At 40.8% G+C, this 24,387-nt stretch overlaps 1 protein-coding gene across 2 annotated transcripts in view; it reads left to right on the top strand.

The window, feature by feature from the left end:
• The window catches only part of UNC13D (unc-13 homolog D), a 422,729-nt gene that overhangs the window by 104,757 nt on the left and 293,585 nt on the right, over positions 1-24,387 (top strand). For both annotated transcript variants that reach the window (XM_053709129.1, XM_053709134.1), the window contains exons 3-6: positions 19,184-19,285; positions 21,367-21,474; positions 22,185-22,244; positions 22,559-22,625. In XM_053709129.1, coding sequence (XP_053565104.1) covers positions 19,184-19,285; positions 21,367-21,474; positions 22,185-22,244; positions 22,559-22,625 — 337 coding nt within the window. The remainder of the gene's footprint in view (positions 1-19,183; positions 19,286-21,366; positions 21,475-22,184; positions 22,245-22,558; positions 22,626-24,387) is intronic.

Below are 24,387 nucleotides of genomic sequence, written 5' to 3'. Positions count from 1 at the left end.
GTTTATTATGTTTAAAGCCATGGTGGAACCCCATTTTAGAATGTGTACCAGATGTACTGATTTCATGTTAAACAATAAAGATCATTTTTTGTATTTAAAAACATTATCACCAGAGGATTCTGTCGAGGGGGAAGTTATGCCGACTAACTCTCCCCACGTGTCAGACCCTTTGACTCCCGCTTTAGGGACTCACGCTCAAATGGCGCCAAGTACATCAAGGGCACCCATAGCGTTTATTTTACCAGAGGATTCTGTCGAGGGGGAAGTTATGCCGACTAACTCTCCCCACGTGTCAGACCCTTTGACTCCCGCTCCAGGGACTCACGCTCAAATGGCGCCAAGTATATCAATGGCGCCCATAGCGTTTATTTTACAAGACATGGCAAAGGTTGTGTATAATACACTGGCAGCAGTATTAGTCAGACTACCTGAAATTAAAGGAAAGCAAAACAGCTCTGGGGGTAGATACAGAGCATACAGACGCTTTAAGAACCATGTCTGATACTACCTCACAATATGCTTAGTCTGTGGGTGATATTTGTGACTCAGGGAAGATGATTTAACCTGATTCTGATATTTCTACATTTAAAATTTATGCTTGAGAACCTCCACTTGTTGCTCAGGGAGGCTTTAGCTGCTCTGAATGAATGTGTACAATCGCAGTGCCAGAGAAATTGTGTAGACTGGATAAATAATATGCAGTGCCGGTGTGTACTTATGTTTTTCCAATACCTAAAGAGGTTTACTAAAATTTTTCATAAGGAATGGGATAGACCAGGTGTGCCGTTCTCTTCCCCTCCTATTTTTTAGAAGAATGTTTTCTAATAGTTGCCACCACACGGGACTTATGGCAGACAGTTCCTAAGGTGGAGAGAAGAGTTTCTACTCTAGCTAAGCGTACCACTACCTCTGGCAAGGACTGTTGTGCTTTTTTAGATCCAATGGATAAAAAATGTTTATTCAACAAGGTTTTATCCTGCAGCCCCTTGCACGCATTGCTCCTGTCACTGCTGCTGCGGCGTTCTGGTTTGAGTCTCTTGATGAGGCTTTACAGGCTCCATTGGATGAATATATTTGACAAGCTTAGAGCACTTAAGCTAGCCAATTCCTTTGTTTTCTGATGCCTTTGTTCCTTTGACTAGACTAACGGCTAAGAATTCTGTTTTTTACTATACTGGCGCGCAGAGCGCTATGGCTTATATCATGGTCAGCTGTCGTGACTTTAATAAATAAGCTACTTAACTTCCCTTCAAGGGGCAGACCCTATTCAGGCCTAGTTTGAAGGAGATTATTACTTATATCACTGGAGGAAAAGATCATGCCCTTCCTCAGGACAGGTCCAAATCAAGGGACAAAAAAGGCCTAATTTTCGTGCCTTTCGAAAATTCAAGGCAGGTGTGGCATCAACTTCCTCTAAGGCAAAATAAGAGGGAACTTTTGCTCAGTCCAAGGCGGTCTGGAGACAACCGGACCTGGAATAAAGATAAGCAGGTCAAGGAGCCTGCTGCTGCCTCTAAAACAGCATGAGGAACGGACCCCTATCTGGTAACGGATCCTATAGGGGGCAGACTTCATTCTTCGCCCAGGCGTGGGCAAGAGATGCCCAGGATCCCTGGGCATTGGAAATTATACCCCAGAGATATCTTCTGGATTTCAAAGCTTTCCCCCCAAAAAAAGGGGAGTTTTTGCCTTTCACATTTATCTGCAAACCAGATAAAGAAAGAGACATTCTTGCATTGTGTACGTGACCCATTCAGTTCCAATAGAGGAACAGGGACACAGTTTTCCTCAAATCGGTTTGTGGTTCCCAAGGAAAGGAAACCTTCAGACCTATTTTGGATCTAAAAGATCTTAAACAAATTCTTTAGAATTCTATCATTTAAGATGGAAACTATTCGTACCATCTTAACTATGATCCAGGAGAGTCAATAGAGGACTACAATGGATTTGAAGGATGCTTATCCTCACATTACGATGCATAAAGATCACCATCGGTTTTTCAGGTTTGCCTTTCTAGACAGGCATTACCAGTTTGTAGCTCTTTCCTTTGGGTTAACTACAGCCCCTAGAATCTTTATGGAGGTTCTGGGGTCACTTTGGCGGTCCTTAGGCCGCGGGGCATAGAAGTGGCCCCTTATTTAGACGACATCCTGATACAGGCGTCAAACATCCAAGTTGCCAAGTCTCATACGGACGTAGTACTGGCATTTCTGAGATCGCATGGGTGGAAAGTGAACAAGGAAAGAGTTCTCTATCCCCAATATCAAGGGTTTCCCTCCTAGGGATTCTGATAGATTTTGTAGAAATTAAAATTTACCTGACGGAGTCCAGGTTGTCAAAGTTTCTAAATTTCTGCCGTGTTCTTCATTCCATCCGCGCCCTTTGGTGGCTCAGTACATGAATGTAATCGGCTTAATGGTAGCGGCAAGGGACATAGTACCGTTTGCACGCCTACATTTCAGACCACTGCAACTATGCATGCTCAGCCAGAGGAACGGGGATTACACAGATTTGTTCTCCTGTTAAATCCGGACCAAGAAACCAGAGATTCTCTTCTCTGGTGACTATCTCGGGTCCATCTGTCCAAGGGTATGACCTTCCGCAGGTCAGATGGGACAATTGTTACAACAGATACCAGCCTTTTAGGTTGGGATACAGTCTGGAACTCCCTGAAGGCTCAGGGATAGTGGACTCAGGAGGAGACCCTCCTTCTAATGAATATTCTGGAACTGGGAGCGATATTCCATGCTTTTCAGACTTGGCCTCAGTTAGCAACTCTGAGGTACATCATATTTCAGTCTGACAATATCACGACTGTGGCTTACATCAACCATCAAGGGGGAACAGAAGTTCCCTAGCAATGTTAGAAGTCTTAAAATAATTCACTGGACAGAGACTCACTCTTGTCTAAAAGCTATCCCTATCCCAGGTGTTGAGAACTGGGAGGCAGATTTTCTAAGTCGTCAGACTTTTCATCCGGGGGAGTGGGAATTCCCTCCGGAGGGGTTTGCACAAGATCAAGCAGGAGAGTGCTTTGGTGCTTTTGACAGCGCCTGCGTGGCCACGCAGGACCTGGTATGCAGATCTGGTGGACATGTCATCCTTTCCACCACGGTCTCTGCTTCTGAGACAGGACCCTCTACCTCAGGGTCTTTTCAACCATCTAAATATAACTAATCTGAGATGGACTGCCTGGAGACAGAACGCTTGATGTTATCAAAGCATGGCTTCTCCGAGTCAGTAATTGATACCTTAATACAGGCATAAAAGTCTGTCTCTAGGAAAATTTAACATAAGATATGGTGTAAATATCTTATTGTTATGAATCCAAGGGTTACTCATGGAGTAAAGTCTGGATTCCCAGGATATTATCTTTTCTCCAAGATGATTTTGAGAAAAGGGTTGTCAGCTAGTTCTTTAAAAGGACAGATTTCTACTCTGTCTATTCTTTTGCACAAGCGTCTGGCAGGTATTCTAGACGTTCAGGCATTTGGTCAGGCTTTGGTTAGAACCAAGCCTGTGGTTAAAAATGTTGCTCCGCCATGGAGCTTAAAGCTGGTTCTTAAGGTTCTTCAAGGAGTTCCATTTGAACCTTTTCATTCCATAGATATCAAACTTCTATCTTGGAAAGTTCCTTTTTGGTAGCTATTTCCTCGGCTCATAGAGTCTCCGAGTTATCTGCGTTGCAATGTGATTCTCCTTATCTGGTTCTCCGTACGGATAAGGTAGTCCTGTGTACCAACCTGGGTTTTTACCTAAGGTGGTATCTAACAAGAATATCACTCAAGAGATTGTTGTTCCATTCTTGTATCCTAATCCTTCTTCAAAGAAGGAACGTCTATTACACAATTTGGACGTGGTTCGTGTTTTAAAGTTTTACTTACAAGCTACTACAGATTTTCATCAAACATTCACCTTGTTTGTTGTCTATTCTGGACAGAGGAGAGGTCAAAGGACTTCAGCAACCTCTCTGTCTTTTTGGTTAAAAAGCATAATTCATTTAGCTTATGAGACTGCTGGACAGCAGCCTCCTGAAGGGATTACAGCTCATTCTACTAGAGCTGTGGTTTTCACTTGGGCCTTTTTTAAATGTGGCTTCTGTTGAACAGATTACAAGACGGAGTCTTGGTCTGCGTTTCATACTTTTTCAAATTTAACAAATTTGATACCTTGCTTCTTCGAAGGCTATTTTTGGGAGAAAGGGTTTTTTACAGGCAGTGGTAACTTCCGTTTAAGTACCTGCCTTGTCCCTCCCATCATCCGTGTACTTTAGCTTTGGTATTGGTATCCCATAAGTAATGGATGATCCGTGGACTGGATACACTTAACAAGAGAAAACATAATTTATGCTTACCTGATAAATTTATTTCTCTTGTAGTGTATCCAGTCCACGGCCCGCCCTGTCACTTTAAGGCAGGTAATTTTTCCATTAAACTACAGTCACCACTGCACCCTATGGTTTTCCTTTCTCTGCATGTTTTCGGTCGAATGACTGGTAATGGCAGTTAGGGGAGGAGCTATATAGCAGCTTTGCTGTGGGTGGACTCTTGCAGCTTCCTGTTGGGAAGGAGAATATATCCCATAAGTAATGGATGATCCGTGGACTGGATACACTACAAGAGAAATAAATTTATCAGGTAAGCATAAATTATGTTTTTCGCTTCCATGGACATCATTCCCTTTGCTCGATTCCATTTAAGAGCTCTGCAGTTATGCATACTCAGTCAATGGAATGGCGACCATTCAGATCTGTCTCAGAGGATAGATCTAGATCAGACGACAAGAGACTCTATCCTGTGGTGGCTTTCTCAGGAACATCTGCCTCAGGGCACATGCTTCCGGAGATCTTCCTGGGGGATTGTGACCACAGACGCCAGCCTGCTGGGTTGGGGTGCAGTCTGTGACTTGTTAAAGGCGCAGGGATTATGGACTTGGGAGGAGTCTGCTCTTCCCATAAATATCTTGGTGTTGAGAGCAAGGCTTGGCCTCAGTTGTCTTTAGAAATGAAAAAAGATGAGTCCCAGGTTAGATGAATAAAAGCATATCTTTATTATATCCTTTAAAAATGATCGTGAGACAGAGCTCACACGGTTCAGCATCAACCAAGGGAGAAGGGGTGAAGAAATGAGCGTAGCACCAAATGGCTTACATGTTTCGGCTGAAAGCCGTAATCATAGCCTAAGGTGCTATACATCTGTGCCTCATTAAAAGGGGTAGAAAACATTCTTATTGGCTAAAACACTGAAGATAGTTAAATAAAAGTTACGCCCACTTGAACACACCTAATAAGTTCAAAAATTAACCCTATGTATGCCAATAGTTCCACAGATAAAGTCATATCTGTATATGCATCATATCAGAGAGTGTATGCAAAAAAGACGCATAAAGCATATAGTGGATGTGTCTATATCTGGGGAATCATATAGATCAGAGATGTAGTGATGTATAATGAATACTAATGATAAGCTGTGATATATCCTGGAGTAGGGTCAGGATTCCTTGAATTTTGTCTTTTCTCCAGGAAGGTCTGGAGAAGGGATTGTGAGCCAGTTCTCTGAAGGGTCAGATTTTTGCTTTATCTATTTTGTTGCACAAGCGTCTGGTGGATGTGCCAGATGTTCAATCCTTTTGTCAGCCCTTGGTCAGAAGAAGTCTGTTGCTCCTCCTTGGAGCCTTAACCTTGTTCTTAAAGTTTTGCAGCAGGCTCCATTTGAGCCTTTGCTTTCCATAAATATTAAGTTGTTATCTTGGAAGGTTTTGTTTCTTGTTGCTACCTCTTCTGTTTGAAGAGTCTCGGAACTCTCGGCTTTGCAGTGTGATTCACCTTATCTTATCTTTCATGCTGATAAGGCGGTTCTTCGTACTAAGTTTGGTTTTCTTCCAAAAGTGGTTTCGGATCAAAATATTAATCAGGAAATTGTTGTTCCATCTCTTTTTCCTAATCCTTCTTCTCATAAGGAAAGCTTGTTGCACAACCTGGATGTTGTGCGTGCTTTAAAAATTTATCTACAGGCGACTAAGGATTTTTGCCAGTCTTCTGCCCTGTTTGTTTGTGTCTCTGGAAAGCGTAAAGATCAGAATGCTACCGTTACTTCTCTTTCTCTCTGTTTGAAAAGTATTATTCATTTTGCTTATGAGGTCAGCAGCCTCCTAAGAGAATTACGGCTCATTCCACGATGGCTGTTTCCTCTTCTTGGGCTTTCAAAAATAAAGCTTCTGTAGAACAGATTTGCAAGGCTGCAACTTGGTCCTCTTTACATACTTTTTCAAAAATGTACAAATTTGATACTTTCTTTCATGTAATTAGCAAGAGTCCATGAGCTAGTGACGTATGGGATATACATTCCTACCAGGAGGGGCAAAGTTTCCCAAACCTCAAAATGCCTATAAATACATCCCCTCACCACACCGACAAATCAGTTTTACAAACTTTGCCTCCTATGGAGGTGGGAAATTGTGGTTCCTTCATTATGTCCTAATCCTAAGAATTCTAAGGAGAGATCATTGCATTCTTTGGATGTAGTTAGAGCTTTGAAATATTATGTTGAAGCTACTAAGAATTTCCGAAAGACTTCTAGTCTATTCGTTATTTTTTCCGGTTCTAGGAAAGGTCAGAAGGCCTCTGCCATTTCTTTGGCATCTTGGTTAAAATCTTTAATTCATCATGCTTATGTCGAGTAGGGTAAGACTCCACCTCAAAGGATTACAGCTCATTCTACTAGGTCAGTTTCTACTTCCTGGGCGTTTAGGAATGAAGCTTCGGTTGATCAGATTTGCAAAGCAGCAACTTGGTCTTCTTTGCATACTTTTACTAAATTCTACCATTTTGATGTGTTTACTTCTTCTAAGCAGTTTTTGGTAGAAAAGTACTTCAGGCAGCTGTTTCAGTTTGATTCTTCTGCTTATAATTTCAGTTTTTTTCATTATAAGATTTAAACTTTATTTTGGGTGTGGATTATTTTCAGCGGAATTGGCTGTCTTTATTTTATCCCTCCCTCTCTAGTGACTCTTGCGTGGAAGATCCACATCTTGGGTAGTCATTATCCCATACGTCACTAGCTCATGGACTCTTGCTAATTACATGAAAGAAAACATAATTTATGTAAGAACTTACCTGATAAATTCATTTCTTTCATATTAGCAAGAGTCCATGAGGCCCACCCTTTTTTGTGGTGGTTATGATTTTTTTGTATAAAGCACAATTATTCCAATTCCTTATTTTTTATGCTTTCGCACTTTTGTCTTATCACCCCAATTCTTGGCTATGCGTTAAACTGATTTGTGGGTGTGGTGAGGGGTGTATTTATAGGCATTTTGAGGTTTGGGAAACTTTGCCCCTCCTGGTAGGAATGTATATCCCATATGTCACTAGCTCATGGACTCTTGCTAATATGAAAGAAATGAATTTATCAGGTAAGTTCTTACATAAATTATGTTTTTGCCTGTGGGTTGTTTTTTGTGGGTACAGTAAATGAATAAGAGGAAAATTACAGCTGAACACAAACACCACAAAAATGTAAAAATATCCCTGGTCCTTAACGGTAAGAAAATGGAAAAATGGTCTGGTCAGTAAGGGGTTAAATATTAAGTCCTTTATGCTCACTTGGTACCCATTCTGTATCTATGGATACAGGGTAACATGGACATAAGACAGAGTTATGAAAGTACATGGAGTGTCCAGAATATAAAATTCCACATTTCTATGCAGTCTCTGGGTATCCTTAAGCCCATGTACCTCCTGCCCAAAGAGTGTTCTGTTACAGGCCCCCAGATCATGGTGACTCATCACATATCTCCCCCTATGGAAGGAGACTAACATAGGAGGAGACCCCAGATGTGTGGACTTCAAAATAAGTCCGTAGAGCCATTCCCCCAATGCCCGTACCCACACAGTACCCCAAACAGCACCTCAACCATCTGAATATTCTGATGCCTAGTTATCTGCTTTTCCAAAATTATATATTGGTATAGATATATACAGTTATATATATATATATATATATATATATATATATATATATATATATATATATATATATATATATATATATATATATATATATATATAATATCTATTTAAAGATACAAAAGAATATATATATATATATATATATATATAAATATAATATAATTTTATTGTTATGAGTGTAACTGTACTTTTAAATGTATTTTAAATTCAATTGCACTAAAGTGAACGAGTTTACTTTCATCTCTTAATATGCGTGCTACTTCCGACGGGCACAAAGAGCTGTGATAAACCCCTTTCCACTTATGCATAACAGTTAGCGCTCGACTCGTAATCTAGCCATTTATATTATTTAAAAATATTTTTAGTTAGAAAAAAAAAAATGTTTCTTTAGTGAAGTGATTCCCCCTTATCCTCAACCCCCACTAACCGATTGTTCAAAGGACCCCGCTCCCTCACCCCTTTCCGAAGTGTAGGCAACCCATCCCTCCCGCTGCCTCACTGAACACTTTTTTTCTGCTTTGCGGTAACAGGGGTGCGTTGCTAACGTGCCTTTTTTTCCCACCGCTCACTTAAGACAACGCTGGTATTACAGGTTTTTTTTTAAACCTGGCGTAAGCCGCAAAAAGGTGAGTGTAGAGCAAAATTTAGCTCCACATCTCACCTCAATACCAGCGCTGCTAAAGTCAGCAGTGAGCTGGCTAAACGTGCTTGTGCACGATTTCCCCATAGGAAACAATAGGGCTGAGCTGGCTGGAAAAAAACCTAACACCTGCAAAAAAGCAGCGTTCAGCTCCTAACACAGCCCCATTGTTTCCTATGAGGAAATTAATTTTATGTCTGCACCTAACACCCTAACATGAACCCCCGAGTCTAAACACCCCTAATATTACACTTATTAACCCCTAATCTGCCGCCCCCGCTATCGATGACACCTACATTATATTATTAACCCCTAATCTGCCGCTCCGGACACCGCCGCCACCTACATTATACTTATGACCCCCTAATCTACTGCCCCCAACATCGCCGACACCTACATTATATTTATTAACCCCTAATCTGCCCCCTCCAACGTCGCCGCAACTATATTAAATTTATTAACCCCTAATCTGCCGCCAACGTCGCCGCCACTATTATAAATTTATTAACCCCTAAACCTAACACCCCCCTAACTTAAATATAATTTAAATTAAACTAAATAAATTTGCCATAATTAAATAAATTAATCCTATTTAAAACTAAATACTTACCGATAAAATAAACCCTAAGCTAGCTACAATATAACTAATAGTTACATTGTAGCTAGCTTAGGATTTATATTTATTTTACAGGCAAGTTTGTATTTATTTTAACTAGGTAGAATAGTTATTAAATAGTTATTAACTATTTAATAACTACCTAGATAAAATAAGTACAAAAGTACCTGTAAAATAAACCCAATAGGATTGAGCTTGCATTCTATTGGCTGTTCCAATCAGCCAATAGAATGCGAGGTCAATCCTATTGGCTGATTGCATCAGCCAATAGGATTTTTCCTACCTTAATTCCGATTGGCTGATAGGATTCTATCAGCAAATCGGAATTCAAGGGACGCCATCTTGGATGACGTCACTTAAAGGACCAATCATTCAGTCGTCGGCCGTCGAATGAAGAGGATGCTCCGCGTTGGATGTCTTGAAGATGGACCCGCTCTGCTCCGGAAGGATGAAGATAGAAGATGCCGCCTGGATGAAGCCTTCTGCCGGTCTGGATGTCCTCTTCTGGTTGGAAAGGATAAAGACTTCGGACCCTCTAGAGGACCACTTGTGCCCGGCTGGGTGAAGACGGCTCAAGGTAGGGTGATCTTCAGGGGGGTAGTGTTAGGTTTTTTTAAGGGGGGATTGGGTGGGTTTTAGAGTAGGGTTGGGTGTGTGGGTGGGGGGTTTTAATGTTGGGGGGGTATTGTATTTTTTTTACAGGTGAAAGAGCTGATTACTTTGAGGCAATGCCCCGCAAAAGGCCCTTTTAAGGGATATTTGTAATTTCGTATAGGTTAGGGATTTTATTATTTTGGGGGCTTTTTTATTTTATTAGGGGGATTCGATTAGGTGTAATTAGTTTAAAATTCTTGTAATTCTTTCCCCCCCTGTAATTTAGTGGGGGGGGGGTTCTCGTAATTTAGTTTATTTAATTTAATTGTAATTAATTGTAGATAGTTTAGGTAATTAGTTTAATTATAGTGTAGTGTTAGGCGTAATTGTAACTTAGGTTAGGGTTTATTTTACAGGTACTTTTGTACTTGTTAGGAATTTTTGTTAACATGACTAGCGCCATCTTGTTCTTCGCCGCCATTTTGTCTTAGGCATCCATCTTGTCTAATGAATCTTTTATTATAGTGGTTTACTATGTAGTGAGAAATATGCTGATGTTAGGGAGACTTGCATAGATAGAATAGCCCTGAGAATGACCCTGATGATGTGCTTGGATGCATTGTTATCTCTACAAGATATCAAACGGCTGTGATTTGTGCTGGGCTAGGAGGCCCAGTTACTGTTTATCTGAAGTTAGGTATTTCTGTAGAAATGACTCCCTAACACTCCTTTCCTTCCAATTATATTTTAAATGAGTTTCTTTGTTCTTATAGAAATAATATGTAAGATGATGTAATTATGAATACGTCACTTGTTAACCCGATATGCTGTAACTCTTGGCTATAAAAGTGCCTTACAACTTGCAATAAACAGAATAGTTTTTGGGATCATAGCTGCGTGGTCTGAAATCTATTCTCCTGGATATCCTGAACAGATAAGTACTAATTTCCAGCTGGTATGGTGTGCCCGATGCCCATTTCTGAACTGACACCCCCCTCCTGAAAACAACACCTAACAGTACTTATTTTAACTAGGTAGCTATTAAATAGTTAATAACTAATTAATAACTATTCTACCTAGTTAAAATAAATACAAAGTTGCCTGTAAAATAAATATAAATCCTAAGATAGCTACAATGTAACTATTAGTTATATTGTAGCTAGCTTAGGGTTTATTTTACAGGTAAGTATTTAGTTTTGAATAGGATTAATTTATTTAATTATGGTAAATTTATTTTTTTTAATTTAAATTATATTTAAGTTAGGGGGTTAGACTAGATTTAGGGGTTAATAAATTTAATAAAGTAGCGGCGACGTTGGGGACGGCAGATTAGGGGTTAATAAATGTAGGTAGGTGTCGATGATGTTAGGGACGGCAGATTAGGGGTAAATAAAATTTAAGTGTTTGCGAGGCGGGAGTGCGGCGGTTTAGGGGTTAATACATTTATTAAAGTGGTGGCGATGTCCTGTCGGCAGATTAGGGGTTAAACATTTTATTTAAGTGTTTCCGATGTGGGGGGGGGCTCGGTTTAGGGGTTAATAGGTAGTTTATGGGTGTTAGTGTACTTTTAGCACTTTAGTTAAGAGCTTTATGTTCCGGCGTTAGCCCATAAAACTCTTAACTACTGACTTTTAAATGCGGTAGGAGTCTGGACAGGGAGGGTCTACCGCTCACTTTTTTAGGCGATCGTAATACCGGCATTAGGTAAATCCCATTAAAAAGATAGGATACGCAATTGACGTAAGGGGATTTGCGGTAAGCTAAAATCGCAGGAAAAAAGTGAGCGGTAGACCCTTTCCTGCCTGACTCGTAATACCAGCGGGCTTTAAAAAGCAGCATTGGGACCCTGAAAAACTTGTAATTTAGCCGTTGGTTTGCACACTAATTTTTAGCTTTTTATCTATAACTATGCCTAAATCCTTTTCCGCCTCTGTTTTGCGAAGTCTTGTCCCATTTATATAAAAGGTAGCCTGGCCCTGCATAGTTTTTTTTTTTTTTTTGGTTTTAAAAGAACTTTATTGTGATTAAATAGACATACAAAGTGTAGATGAAATGTGAACCTCATACATCAAGATTGATACAATACAATGTTATGTCGCATATGTCCATACATAAAGAAAAAGATGCTATAGAAAAGACGTAAGGCTAGGCCTATACATTCATTTAGAAGCTTGAAAGCACCCTTTCAACGTGCTATATGTCTTGATTGAACCCCATTTTCAAACTATGCGGACCACATGTGGGTCCATAACAGATAAATACAAACATTAATGGGTATGCTTAAAATGGTGGTGGGGGGGTAAACTGGGAAATGTGAACCTCATACATCAAGGTTGATACAATACAATGTTATATCACATATATCCATAAATAAAAAATGCTGTAATAAAGGCGTGAAGCTAGTTCTGTACATTCACTTAGAAGCTTGTATACACCTTTTCAATGTGCCATATGTCTTAATTGATCCCCATTTGCAAACTATATGGATCATCTTGGATCCATAACAGATAAATACAGACATCAATGGGTATGTTTAAAATGATGGGGGGAGGGAAAACTGGGAGTAAGGGAGACAGGCCATTACTTCACAATTTATGCAATGTAGTGGTACATGAAGGGTAATCATGTTATTTCTCAGAATTGGGCTTAGAACTGCTAGAGCTGAATCAGATATATGTGGGACCTGAAATTTGTTATATGGGGGGTGCAAATTATGGGAGGGGTATAAGCTAAGCTTGTGTGGTTATATATGTATGCTGCCCTAAGTGCTTATACCAAATCTTTACTCAAGATACACAGTTCAATTCTTAATACACAGAAAGGAGAACACAATTAACCTGTTAGTACATGGAATGAAGTATTGCCCTATGAATGAAGTGCTCATTAGCCTATTACTGCTCCTTTGGAGGAAAGATAAATATAACAACTGGAACAGTAACTCCAACTATTTACACAGCTCTGAACTGATATAGCCTGTCCGCATATAATGTGTTTCATCAGGCAGATGTCCTCATATAGCTGGACTAAACGTCCTATTTGTATGTTCAAGTTCTTATTGCGGTTATTATTGACTCCCAGGTCCGTGAAGGGGATATAAATGATTAGGCAGCTGCAGTCCCTATGAAACTATGAAAAAGTCCCCAGATAATCATTAACAAGCAGTCTCTGCCAGCGGACGCCACCTGCTATATATTGTCTGAAAAGGGGCCTCCAAACACTACCCCTTACCTGATCTCGGCAGACGATTTACACTATGCAGGCAGCGTGAGATTCCACCTGGGTCAAAAAACTGTCTCCGTTTATCGCTATCACCCGGTGTGGTTAGTGCTTGATCAACATTCCGCCCGGTTATGCTCCCCAGCTTCTCTAGTATTTTCCGAGGAGTAGACTTACTAGGAGACTGCAATAAAGTTAGCGCTGCTATGGTCCCCAGGGATAAGGTTGTGATGCCATGTCGGGTCTTGTCTCCTTCTCTGTGAGTAGTTATGCGCCCCTCCTGCAGCTGAAATCTTGATGCTTGGAGTTGCAGAGGCCATTCGGACCAAGTCACACAACCCCCACGTAGGTCTGCGCCTCCAGCGGGTTGGGGCAGCGGTGGTCCAGGGTAGCAGGTCTTATACTCATATTCCTCTCTATTGCTATCCAAGAGGATTCTGTGTGCTGTCGGCGGAGCATCCTGAGGCGGTTTGGCGCCCTGCAAGTTATGTTGCGCCATGGCAGCGGTGTTCTGGGTAATGGATGTGTCGGTTGCATTTGCCGATACATGTTTAATCAGAAAGTCATATGGAGCTTTTTCCATTAGCCTCTGTATGAGCTGTTCCAGTTTTATAAAATGTTCGTCGCATTGCAGTGTGCAGTTTTCACTCGCCATGATCAAATGGCTAGGTAACCCCAAGATAGTTCTATATTAGGTAGATTTTGTGTATTTTCGTGGCCTGTTCTCCGCTTACTAGGGTGGGTGAAGAAATAACAGTAAGCCGGTTCAAACCGGCAGCACTGTGGCCCCGTTTCTTCTCGGGGGGGAGGTGTATGCCTAAGAGTGAGCCGCCGCTCTAGGCCTTAATTTTCCGATCTGAGTCCCCAGATTCATATTCACAAGCAAGAAGTGAAATGTAGGTCCACGACACATTCAGTCATGGGTTCTTTGTATAAAATATGTATGATCTTGCTGCAAAAATGTAGTAATCGGCGGATTATCATACAATCATCCAGAGCCTGCAGAAAATGCGTCCTGTCACAGACGCAGCACGGACACGCCCCTGCCCTGCATAGTTTTACTTACAAAATGTAGAATCTTTAATTTACCAATATTAAATCTCATTTGCCATTTACAAATCCATTTCTCCATTTTTTTTGTAAATACCTTGCAAAGCAATTAAATCACGCACTTACCTAAGCACCTTACACAACTTTGTATTATCCACAAAAATAGTGAAGTTGCTACTTAATCTTTCCCCCAAGTCATTTATAAAAATATTAAAAATAACAGGGCTCAGTACTGATCCTTGGGGGACCCCACTAATGACTTTTGCACAATCTGATTATGATCCTTTTACTACAACACATTGCTTCCTGTTTTTATCCAGTTTATTTATGCATGAGCTAACATTTTCAGATATTCCCAGTCCCTTCATTTTGTACAAAAATCTTTTATGTGTCATTGTTTCAAAAAGCCTTTGCAAAATCTAAGGCCTAGATTTGGAGTTTGGCGGTAGCCGTGAAAACCAGCGTTAGAGGCTCCTAACGCTGGTTTTAGGCTACAGCCGGTATTTGGAGTCATTCAAAAAAGGGTCTAACGCTCACTTTTCAGCCGCGACTTTTCCATACTTACGTCAATTGCGTATCCTATCTTTTCAATGGGATCTTTCTAACTCCGGTATTTAGAGTCGTGGCTGAAGTGAGCGTTAGAAATCTAACGACAAAACTCCAGCCGCAGAAAAAAGTCAGTAGTTTCTGGGCTAACGCCGGTTCATAAAGCTCTTAACTACTGTGCCCTAAATACACACCCATAAACTACCTCTGTACCCCTAAACCGAGGTCCCCCCACATCGCCGACACTCGATTACATTTTTTTAACCCCTAATCTGCCTACCGCCACCTACGTTATACTTATGTACCCCTAATCTGCTGCCCCTAACACCGCCGACCCCTATATAATATTTATTAACCCCTAATCTGCCCCCCACAACGTCGCCGCCAGCTACCTACACTTATTAACCCCTAATCTGCCGTCCGCACGCCGCCGCCAGCTACATTATAGCTATGTACCCCTAATCTGCTGCCCTAACATCGCCGACCCCTATATTATATTTATTAACCCCTAATCTGCCCTCCCTAACATCGCCAACACCTAACTTCAATTATTAACCCCTAATCTGCCGACCGAATCTCGCCGCTATTCTAATAAATGTATTAACCCCTAAAGCTAAGTCTAACCCTAACACTAACACCCCCTAAATTAAATATAATTTAAATCTAACGAAATTAATTAACTCTTATTAAATAAATTATTCCTATTTAAAGCTAAATACTTACCTGTAAAATAAATCCTAATATAGCTACAATATAAATTATAATTATATTATAGCTATTTTAGGATTAATATTTATTTTACAGGTAACTTTGTATTTATTTTAACCAGGTACAATAGCTATTAAATAGTTAAGAACTATTTAATAGCTAAAATAGTTAAAATAATTACAAAATTACCTGTAAAATAAATCCTAACCTAAGTTACAATTAAACCTAACACTAATTAAATACAATACCTACAAATAACTACAATGAAATAAACTAACTAAAGTACAAAAAATAAAAAAGAACTAAGTTACAAAAAATAAAAAAAATATTTACAAACATAAGAAAAATATTACATTAATTTTAAACTAATTACACCTACTCTAAGCCCCCTAATAAAATAACAAAGCCCCCCAAAATAAAAAATGCCCTACCCTATTCTAAATTACAAAAGTTCAAAGCTCTTTTACCTTACCAGCCCTGAACAGGGCCCTTTGCGGGGCATGCCCCAAAGAATTCAGCTCTTTTGCCTGTAAAAAAAAACATACACTACCCCCCCCCCCAACATTACAACCCACCACCCACATACCCCTAATCTAACCCAAACCCCCCTTAAATAAACCTAACACTAAGCCCCTGAAGATCTTCCTACCTTATCTTCACCTCACCGGGTATCACCGATCGGTCCTGGCTCCAAAATCTTCATCTAAGCCCAAGCGGGGGCTAGACATCCATCATCCGACGGCTGAAGAAGTCCAGAAGAGGCTCCAAAGTCTTCATCCTATCCGGGAAGAAGAGTAGATCCGGACCGGCAACCAATCAGCCAATCGGATTGAACTTGATTCTGATTGGCTGATTCCATCAGCCAATCAGAATATTCCTACCTTAATTCCGATTGGCTGATAGAATCCTATCAGCCAATCGGAATTCGAGGGACGCCATCTTGGATGACGTCATTTAAAGGAACCGTCATTGGGCGAGTAGACATCGGGAGAAGAGGATGTTCCGCGTCGGATGGAAGATGATGGCTCCCGAAGAAAGAAGATTGAAGATGCCGTTGATAGAAGACTTCATCCGGATCATGGACCTCTTCAGCTCCCGCTTGGATGAAGACTTCAGCCGGATCATGGACCTCTTCAGCTCCCGCTTGGATGATGACTTCAGCCGGATCATGGACCTCTTCAGCCCCCCGCTTGGGCTTGGATCAGGACATCGGAGGAGCTCTTCTGGATCGATCGGTGAACCTGGTATGGTGAAGATAAGGTAGGAAGATCTTCAGGGGCTTAGTGTTAGGTTTATTTAAGGGGGGTTTGGGTTAGATTAGGGGTATGTGGGTGGTGGGTTGTAATGTTGGGGGGGGTATTGTATGTTTTTTTGTACAGGCAAAAGAGCTGAACTTCTTGGGGCATGCCCCGCAAAGGGCCCTGTTCAGGGCTGGTAAGGTAAAAGAGCTTTGAACTTTAGTAATTTAGAATAGGGTAGGGCATTTTATTATTTTGGGGGGCTTTGTTATTTTATTAGGGGGCTTAGAGTAGGTGTAATTAGTTTAAGATTGTTGTAATATTTTTCTAATGTTTGTAAATATTTTTTTATTTTTTGTAACTTAGTTCTTTTTTATTTTTTGTACTTTAGTTAGTTTATTTCATTGTATTTATTTGTAGGAATTGTATTTAATTTATTTATTGATAGTGTAGTGTTAGGTTTAATTGTAACAGGTTAGGATTTATTTTACAGGTAAATTTGTAATTATTTTAACTATTTTAGCTATTAAATAGTTCTTAACTATTTAATAGCTATTGTACCTGGTTAAAATAAATACAAAGTTACCTGTAAAATAAATATTAATCCTAAAATAGCTATAATATAATTATAATTTATATTGTAGCTATATAAGGATTTAGTTTACAGGTAAGTATTTAGCTTTAAATAGGAATAATTTATTTAAGAAGAGTTAATTAATTTCGTTAGATTAAAATTATATTTCATTTAGGGGGGTGTTAGTGTTAGGGTTAGACTTAGCTTTAGGGGTTAATACATTTATTAGAATAGCGGTGAGCTCCAGTTGGCAGATTAGGGGTTAATAATTGAAGTTAGGTGTCGGCGATGTTAGGGAGGGCAGATTAGGGGTTAATACTATTTATTATAGGGTTAGTGAGGCGGATTAGTGGTTAATAACTTTATAATAATAGCGGTGCGGTCCGCTCGGCAGATTAGGGGTTAATAAGTGTAGGCAGGTGGAGGCGACGTTGTGGGGGCAGATTAAGGGTTAATAAATATAATATAGGGGTCGGCGGTGTTAGGGGCAGCAGATTAGGGGTACATAGGGATAATGTAAGTAGCGGCGGTTTACGGAGGTGCAGATTAGGGGTTAAAAATAATATACAGGGGTCAGCGATAGCGGGGGCGGCAGAATAGGGGTTAATAAGTGTAAGGTTAGGGGTGTTTAGACTCGGGGTACATGTTAGAGTGTTAGGTGCAGACGTAGGAAGTGTTTCCCCATAGCAAACAATGGGGCTGCGTTAGGAGCTGAACGCTGCTTTTTTGCAGGTGTTAGGTTTTTTTTCAGCTCAAACAGCCCCATTGTTTCCTATGGGGGAATCGTGCACGAGCACGTTTTTGAAGCTGGCCGCTTCCGTAAGCAACTCTGGTATCGAGAGTTGCAGTGGCGTTAAATATGCTGTACGCTCCTTTTTTGGAGCCTAACACAGCCATTCTATGGACTCTCGATACCAGAGTTATTTTAAAGGTGCGGCCAGAAAAAAGCCAGCGTTAGCTACGCTGGTCGTTACCGACAAAACTCTAAATCTAGCCGTAAGTAAACTACAATTGATTCATAGTTGCCAACATTTAAAAAAAAATTCCCGGGACACTGGAGTATTGACGACCTACTGTTCAACTGCTTTGCTCACTCAGTTCTGCAATCAAAACACACCTATTTGATAGTAATAATATAATTTAGACTGTATATATAGTTTATTATACAGATTATACCACCAAGCTCTTACACCTACCCAGTCTCTGGAACACATTTTGGTCATATGGTTATTTTTACAACACAGCATCAAAATTAGGTAGACAGATAATATTTTAACCCATTCAATAATAATAACAATATTCCATTAGGATTTATTTATATATAAAGAGTACACTACATCTATATGTATATATGTATGTATATGTGTGTGTATATATCCACACACCAAATGTTGGGCAAAAGAGGTAGCATTTCCAGGGACAAAAAAAATCCAGGGACATACAACAAAATCCAGGGACTGTCCCTGGAAATCAGGGACTGCTAGCAACTATGCGGGATTCACCTGTATCTATGTATTTGCTCACCTCCTGATAGAATATAATTACATTTATTTGACATGATCTTTTACTCGTAAAACCCTGTAGATTTGAACTCATAATCTTGTTTTACAGTGTATACTCTTGTGTATAATCCCTTATATCCCCTTCCAGTATCTTCCCCACTACCCATGTCAGGCTTACTGGCCTATATCTTCCTGGATCACCCCCTGCTTCCCTTTTGTAAAAAGTGGCACCACATCAAATTTACGACAGTCCTGGGGTACTATGTCCAAGCACAGCAGTACAGTACAGGCTCCAAATGCCAGGAGTGATGTCACATGCACATTACCCAGTCACACAAGTGCCAAGTGTGATGCCACATGCACATAACCCAGACACACATGCTCCAAATGCCAAGGGTGATGACACATGCACTTAACCCAGAACCACATGTTCTAAGTGCCAGGTGTGATGTCACATGCACTCTGAGAATACATGATTGGAAATGCACTTTTATCATTGCCAATGTATATATTATTTTTTTTCCCAACAGGCCCGATACAGAAGAGGGGGCACAGTCCGAGCTACAGAGACCCGGTCTGTTAAGCAATCAAATACAGAACCCAACAAGATTTCCCCTTCTCCCAATGTACAGGTGAGGTGACCAATGGGGCACACACATGCATATAAGCAAACATGCACAACACACATACAGACACACATGCATGTAAGCCCTACACACATATATACATACACACATGCATGTAAGCACACACATACATACATATGCATACACACATGCATGTAAGCATACACACATATATACATACACACATGCATGTAAGCACACACATACATACATATGCATACACACATGCATGTAAGCATACACACATATATACATACACACATGCATGTAAGCGTACACACATATATACATACACACATGCATGTAAGCATACACACATATATACATACACACATGCATGTAAGCACACACACACACACATATATATATATATATATACATACACACATACATACATGCACATACATACATACACACATGCATGTAAACACACATGCTCAACACACATACATACATCTTTCATTTGATGCTCTGCTGAGCCAGGAAGCAGCTTTAGGCATGAACTTTATAATTAATGCATTGCAGTTTACATATTTTGTATGTGTGCGTGTCTGAGTTTTTGTGTGTGCGTGTCTGAGTTTTTGTGTGTATGTGTCTGAGTGTTTTGTGTGTGTGTGTCTCAGTGTTTTTGTGTGTGTCTCAGTGTTTTTGTGTATGTGTGTGTCTAAGTGTGTGTGTGTGTCTGAGTGTTTTTGTGTGTGTGTGAGTGTTTTTCTGTGTGTGTTTTTGTGTGTGTGTGTCTGAGTGTGTTTCCGAGTGTTTGTGTGTGCATCTGAGTGTGTTTCTAAGTGTGTCTGAGTGTTTGTATGTGTGTGTGCCTGTGTTTTTGTGTGTGTCTGCTTTCTGGGAGGGGGGGTGACACCATAATTTACCGCACCGGGTGACACCAACCCTAGTGACGCCACTGCCCACAGATGCTCAATTGGGTTTAGGTCTGGAGACATGCTTGGCCAGTCCATCACCTTTACCCTTAGCTTCTTCAGCAAGGCAGTGGTCATCTTGGAGATGAGTTTGGGGTCGTTATCATGTTGGAATACTGCTCTGGGGCCCAGTCTCCAAAGGGAGGGGATCATGCTCTGCTTCAGTATGTCACAGTACATGTTGGCATTCATGGTTCCCTCAATGAACTGTACCTCCCCAGTGCCGGCAGCACTCCGACCATGACACTCCCAGCACCATGCTTGACTGTAGGCAAGACACACTTGTCTTTCTACTCCTCACCTGGTTGCTGCCACAAACACTTGACACCATCTGAACCAAATAACTTTATCTTGGACTCATCGGACCACAGGACATGGTTCCAGTAATCCAGGTCCTTAGTCTTCTTGTCTTCAGCAAACTGTTTGCGGGCTTTCTTGTGCATCATCTTTAGAAAAGGCTTCCTTTTGGGTCAACAGCCATACAGACCAATTTGATGCAGTGTGCGGTGTATGGTCTGAGCACTGACAGGTTGACCCCCCCACAGCTTCAACCTCTGCAGCAATGCTGGCAGCACTCATACGTCTATATCCCAAAGACAACCTCTGGATATGATGCTGAGCATGTGCACTCAACTTCTTTGGTCGACCATGACGAGGCCTGTTCTGAGTGGAACCTGTCCTGTGATACCGCTGTATGGTCTTTCCCACCGTGCTGCAGCTCAGTTTCAGGGTCTTGGCAATCTTCTTATAACCTAGGCCATCTTTATGTAGAGCAACAATTCTTTTTTTCAGATCCTCTTTGCCATGAGGTGCCATGTTGAACTTCCAGTGTACCTATGTACGTACGTACGTACGTACGTACGTACGTACGTACGTAGGTACATATGTACATACATGCATGTAAGCACATACACATGCACACACATGCAAACACAAATGCATTTAAGCACACACTTGCAATCACACACATATATATGTACATACAAGCATACATTTAAGCATACACACACATGCATACATACACGCATGGATGTAAGCACATGCACACACAAGTACATATAAATGTGTGCACACAGGTGTGTTATTTACCTGACATTACATTTTAATTTTAGTATTTAAACGCTGTACTTAGACTTTCTGCTTTACTGAGTTCTCTTTTTCCCACAGCGTAATCTCCTGTATGAGGAAGCCCTGTATACAGTCATACACCGTGTGGGGAGCCCAGAGCCCGGGCATGTGCACGATACGGAGCAGCTCTATGAATATCTGCAGAAGGTGAGGGCACTGTTTTTGGTAGACAAGAGGAAGCTATGAAACATAGGATCTGCCCCTCTCCTGAATGACAAAGACATGGGCAAGCTATAGAAAATGAGTCTCCCCTGCACAGTAACATATTTAGCTATGGGACATGTGGTCTGTCCCTTGCCTTGCAGGATAACACAGTGATGCAGACAGGAGAGACCCACAGGAGATGACATCTGTCTTGACCCACTGGGTGACACAAAGACACAGATAGGATTGAGCTATGGGGCAAGCAGTCTGTTCCCCTCCCACAGGGTGATACAGTAACACAGGCAGGAGGAAGTTATGGGACATAGGACGTTTCTCTCCCTTTCAGTGTGACATAGTGACAAAGACAGGAGAGAGCTAAGGGACATGGGGTCTGTCTATCCCTACAGGGTATCAGAAGGGAACTATGTAGGTTTTGTTGCTCCCTTGCAGTGTGACACAGTGACACAGATAAGATGGGAGATATGGGGCATAAGGTTTGTCCCTCCGTTGCAGGAAAACACAGTGACACAGACAGGAGGGTTTCTATCTCTCTTACAGGGAGACATAATGACATGGATGGAGGGATCTGTTGGACATACAGTTTGTCCGTCTCCACAGGATCACACAGTGACACAGACAGGAGGGAGCTCTGTGATATAAAGTTGCTATTTTTCCCATTTTTCTGACTTTTATTTTCTAATTATCCTTCTCAGGCCTTCAATATGGATCCTTCTGAACATAAAGCGATCCTGGATCGAGTCCGAGGACTGGAGGTACAGACAGGGAGTGGGGGCTGGATGAATTGGAGTGTAATCTACAGAATATTGAATATAAATGGTGGACTTGATATCAGTTTAAACACATAGAACAGTAGATGACTGTCACACAGATATCATACGGCAGGCAGGGAGTGATTGTTTATGCAACAAAGCTAAAATGGGTAATGGGAAAACTGCTTTAAGAGGATGGTTTGTGAGGCTGGTGAGTCAGGAACATATTTGATTTGACTGTTGTGGACGAGATATGGACAAGACTGGTAGAGGGGGGAAATCTTAGGTGTTTTCTAAGGTCTTTATTTTTCTTACAGCCCCCAATTTTCTGTGTCAAAGTCACTGTGAAAGAAGCTAAAGGGATTCTGGGAAAAGATGTCAGTGGTGAGTGTGTTCACAGGGGAGATCTGTTACCATTCAGAATCAAACAACTTATAATCATTGGAGCATTCAAAATTGTGTGTGTGTATATATATATATATATATATATAAATATATACTGTATATGTACACTCTATATATATATATATTCCTCGTTTGCAAGAAGGCACTCACTGGTCTTTTAGTAAAAAACAACTTTTAATTCATAGATTTAAAAAGCAATTACATCCATCTTTGTCAAATGTTCTGCTAACATCACCAATATAGGACAAACATGTTCCCAAAGTAGAAAATCGCTAACTACATACATTTAAATACAACCTTATATACCCATTTACATTTACATCTTCCCGCTCCTGCAGATCTTCCATCTACCCCCTGACGTCATCACGCTCAGACGCGAGCGTGAGACGTCATCCATTTCCAATTGGCCATGTGTCTCCATGGCAACCGCTTGTAAACACACTGCACGGTGTTTTTCTTAGCCGCTCCCACTGTTGTCATCATGTAACTACATGACTATAACCCTATCGTATAGGCCGATCATCAGGCGGCTGTCATGGAAACCTACAGCCAGGAAGAAAAAACATAAGCACCAACAAACTGTGTTAGTCCCAATATAATGCGTATGTGTTAAGATAGATATCAAACGATCTGACAACTTGCGGATGAAGATAAACTTCATATGAAGCACAACTGTGCCTTTCAATTACAGATCCACAAGTGGATTAGCCGTGATCGATACTATCCCCACACATAACCGCCTAAAAATAGAGGGACACATTAAATATATACAAAATTAAAAACAATGTAACTGTTTGGCAAATATCGCCCATGCTAATAGTTTACAATCCCTGACTGACATAGTTAACACTATATTCCCTGATAAAACATTATCCCTGGTATGTACACTTAACTCCATATCTGTATAATTTTTTGATACATAAAAAACCATCGCCTTCATGCCTGATTGGAATAGATAGAAACCAGTGTGTACCCACTAGAATGAAGATTCATGTGGATTCCTGGAATATATTCCTACATATAGGGATGGTAGATCAAAATATATGTCCATGTTCACTTTATGGGTTATTTAGTGTAGAATGGTCCAAAGTCCAGATTAGTGTTCAATCCCTTTGGTATGACCGTGTCCAGCATATGAATCCATTTGGTTTCTCTCTGGAGCAATCGATTTGCTCTGTTGCCACCTCTTGGTAATGGTGGAATATGGTCTATGACCATCGTTTTCATACTTGAGACACCATGTCTGTGTTGTGCGAAATGGCGTGCTACAGGTTGATCCGAATCCCCCGATTGTAAGGCTTCGCGGATGGCACATCGATGGTTTGCCATCCTATCTCTGAAGCTTGTGACAGTTTTCCCAATGTACACCAGGGAACATGGGCAAATCAACATGTAAATGACGTGTGTACTGGTACAGGTCAGCCGATGACGGATAGTGTAACGTTTGTTCGTGTGTGGATGTTGAAAGGTCTTCCCTCTTATCATGCCATTGCACGTCGTACAGCCTCCACAGGTGTAACAGCCCTTGCTTGAGGGCTTCAGCCATGTGTCTTTCTGGTAACAGCTGACCGGATCAGTAAATCATCTACATTTAGATCAGTGTAACTCCTAAGAATTTGTATCAAACTTGCTGAATCCTGTAGATATGCAGGGATTCCTTTAACTACAGGTTGTAGATGGAAATCAATGAACATAGATAGACTGGATAGTAGAGAATCCCTGGCAGACACAATCGGTCTGC

This window comes from Bombina bombina, chromosome 1 (assembly GCF_027579735.1).
Source record: "Bombina bombina isolate aBomBom1 chromosome 1, aBomBom1.pri, whole genome shotgun sequence".
Lineage (NCBI taxonomy): Eukaryota > Metazoa > Chordata > Amphibia > Anura > Bombinatoridae > Bombina > Bombina bombina.
Note: the sequence above shows the minus strand (reverse complement) of the source record. Positions and strands in the feature narration are given on the sequence as shown.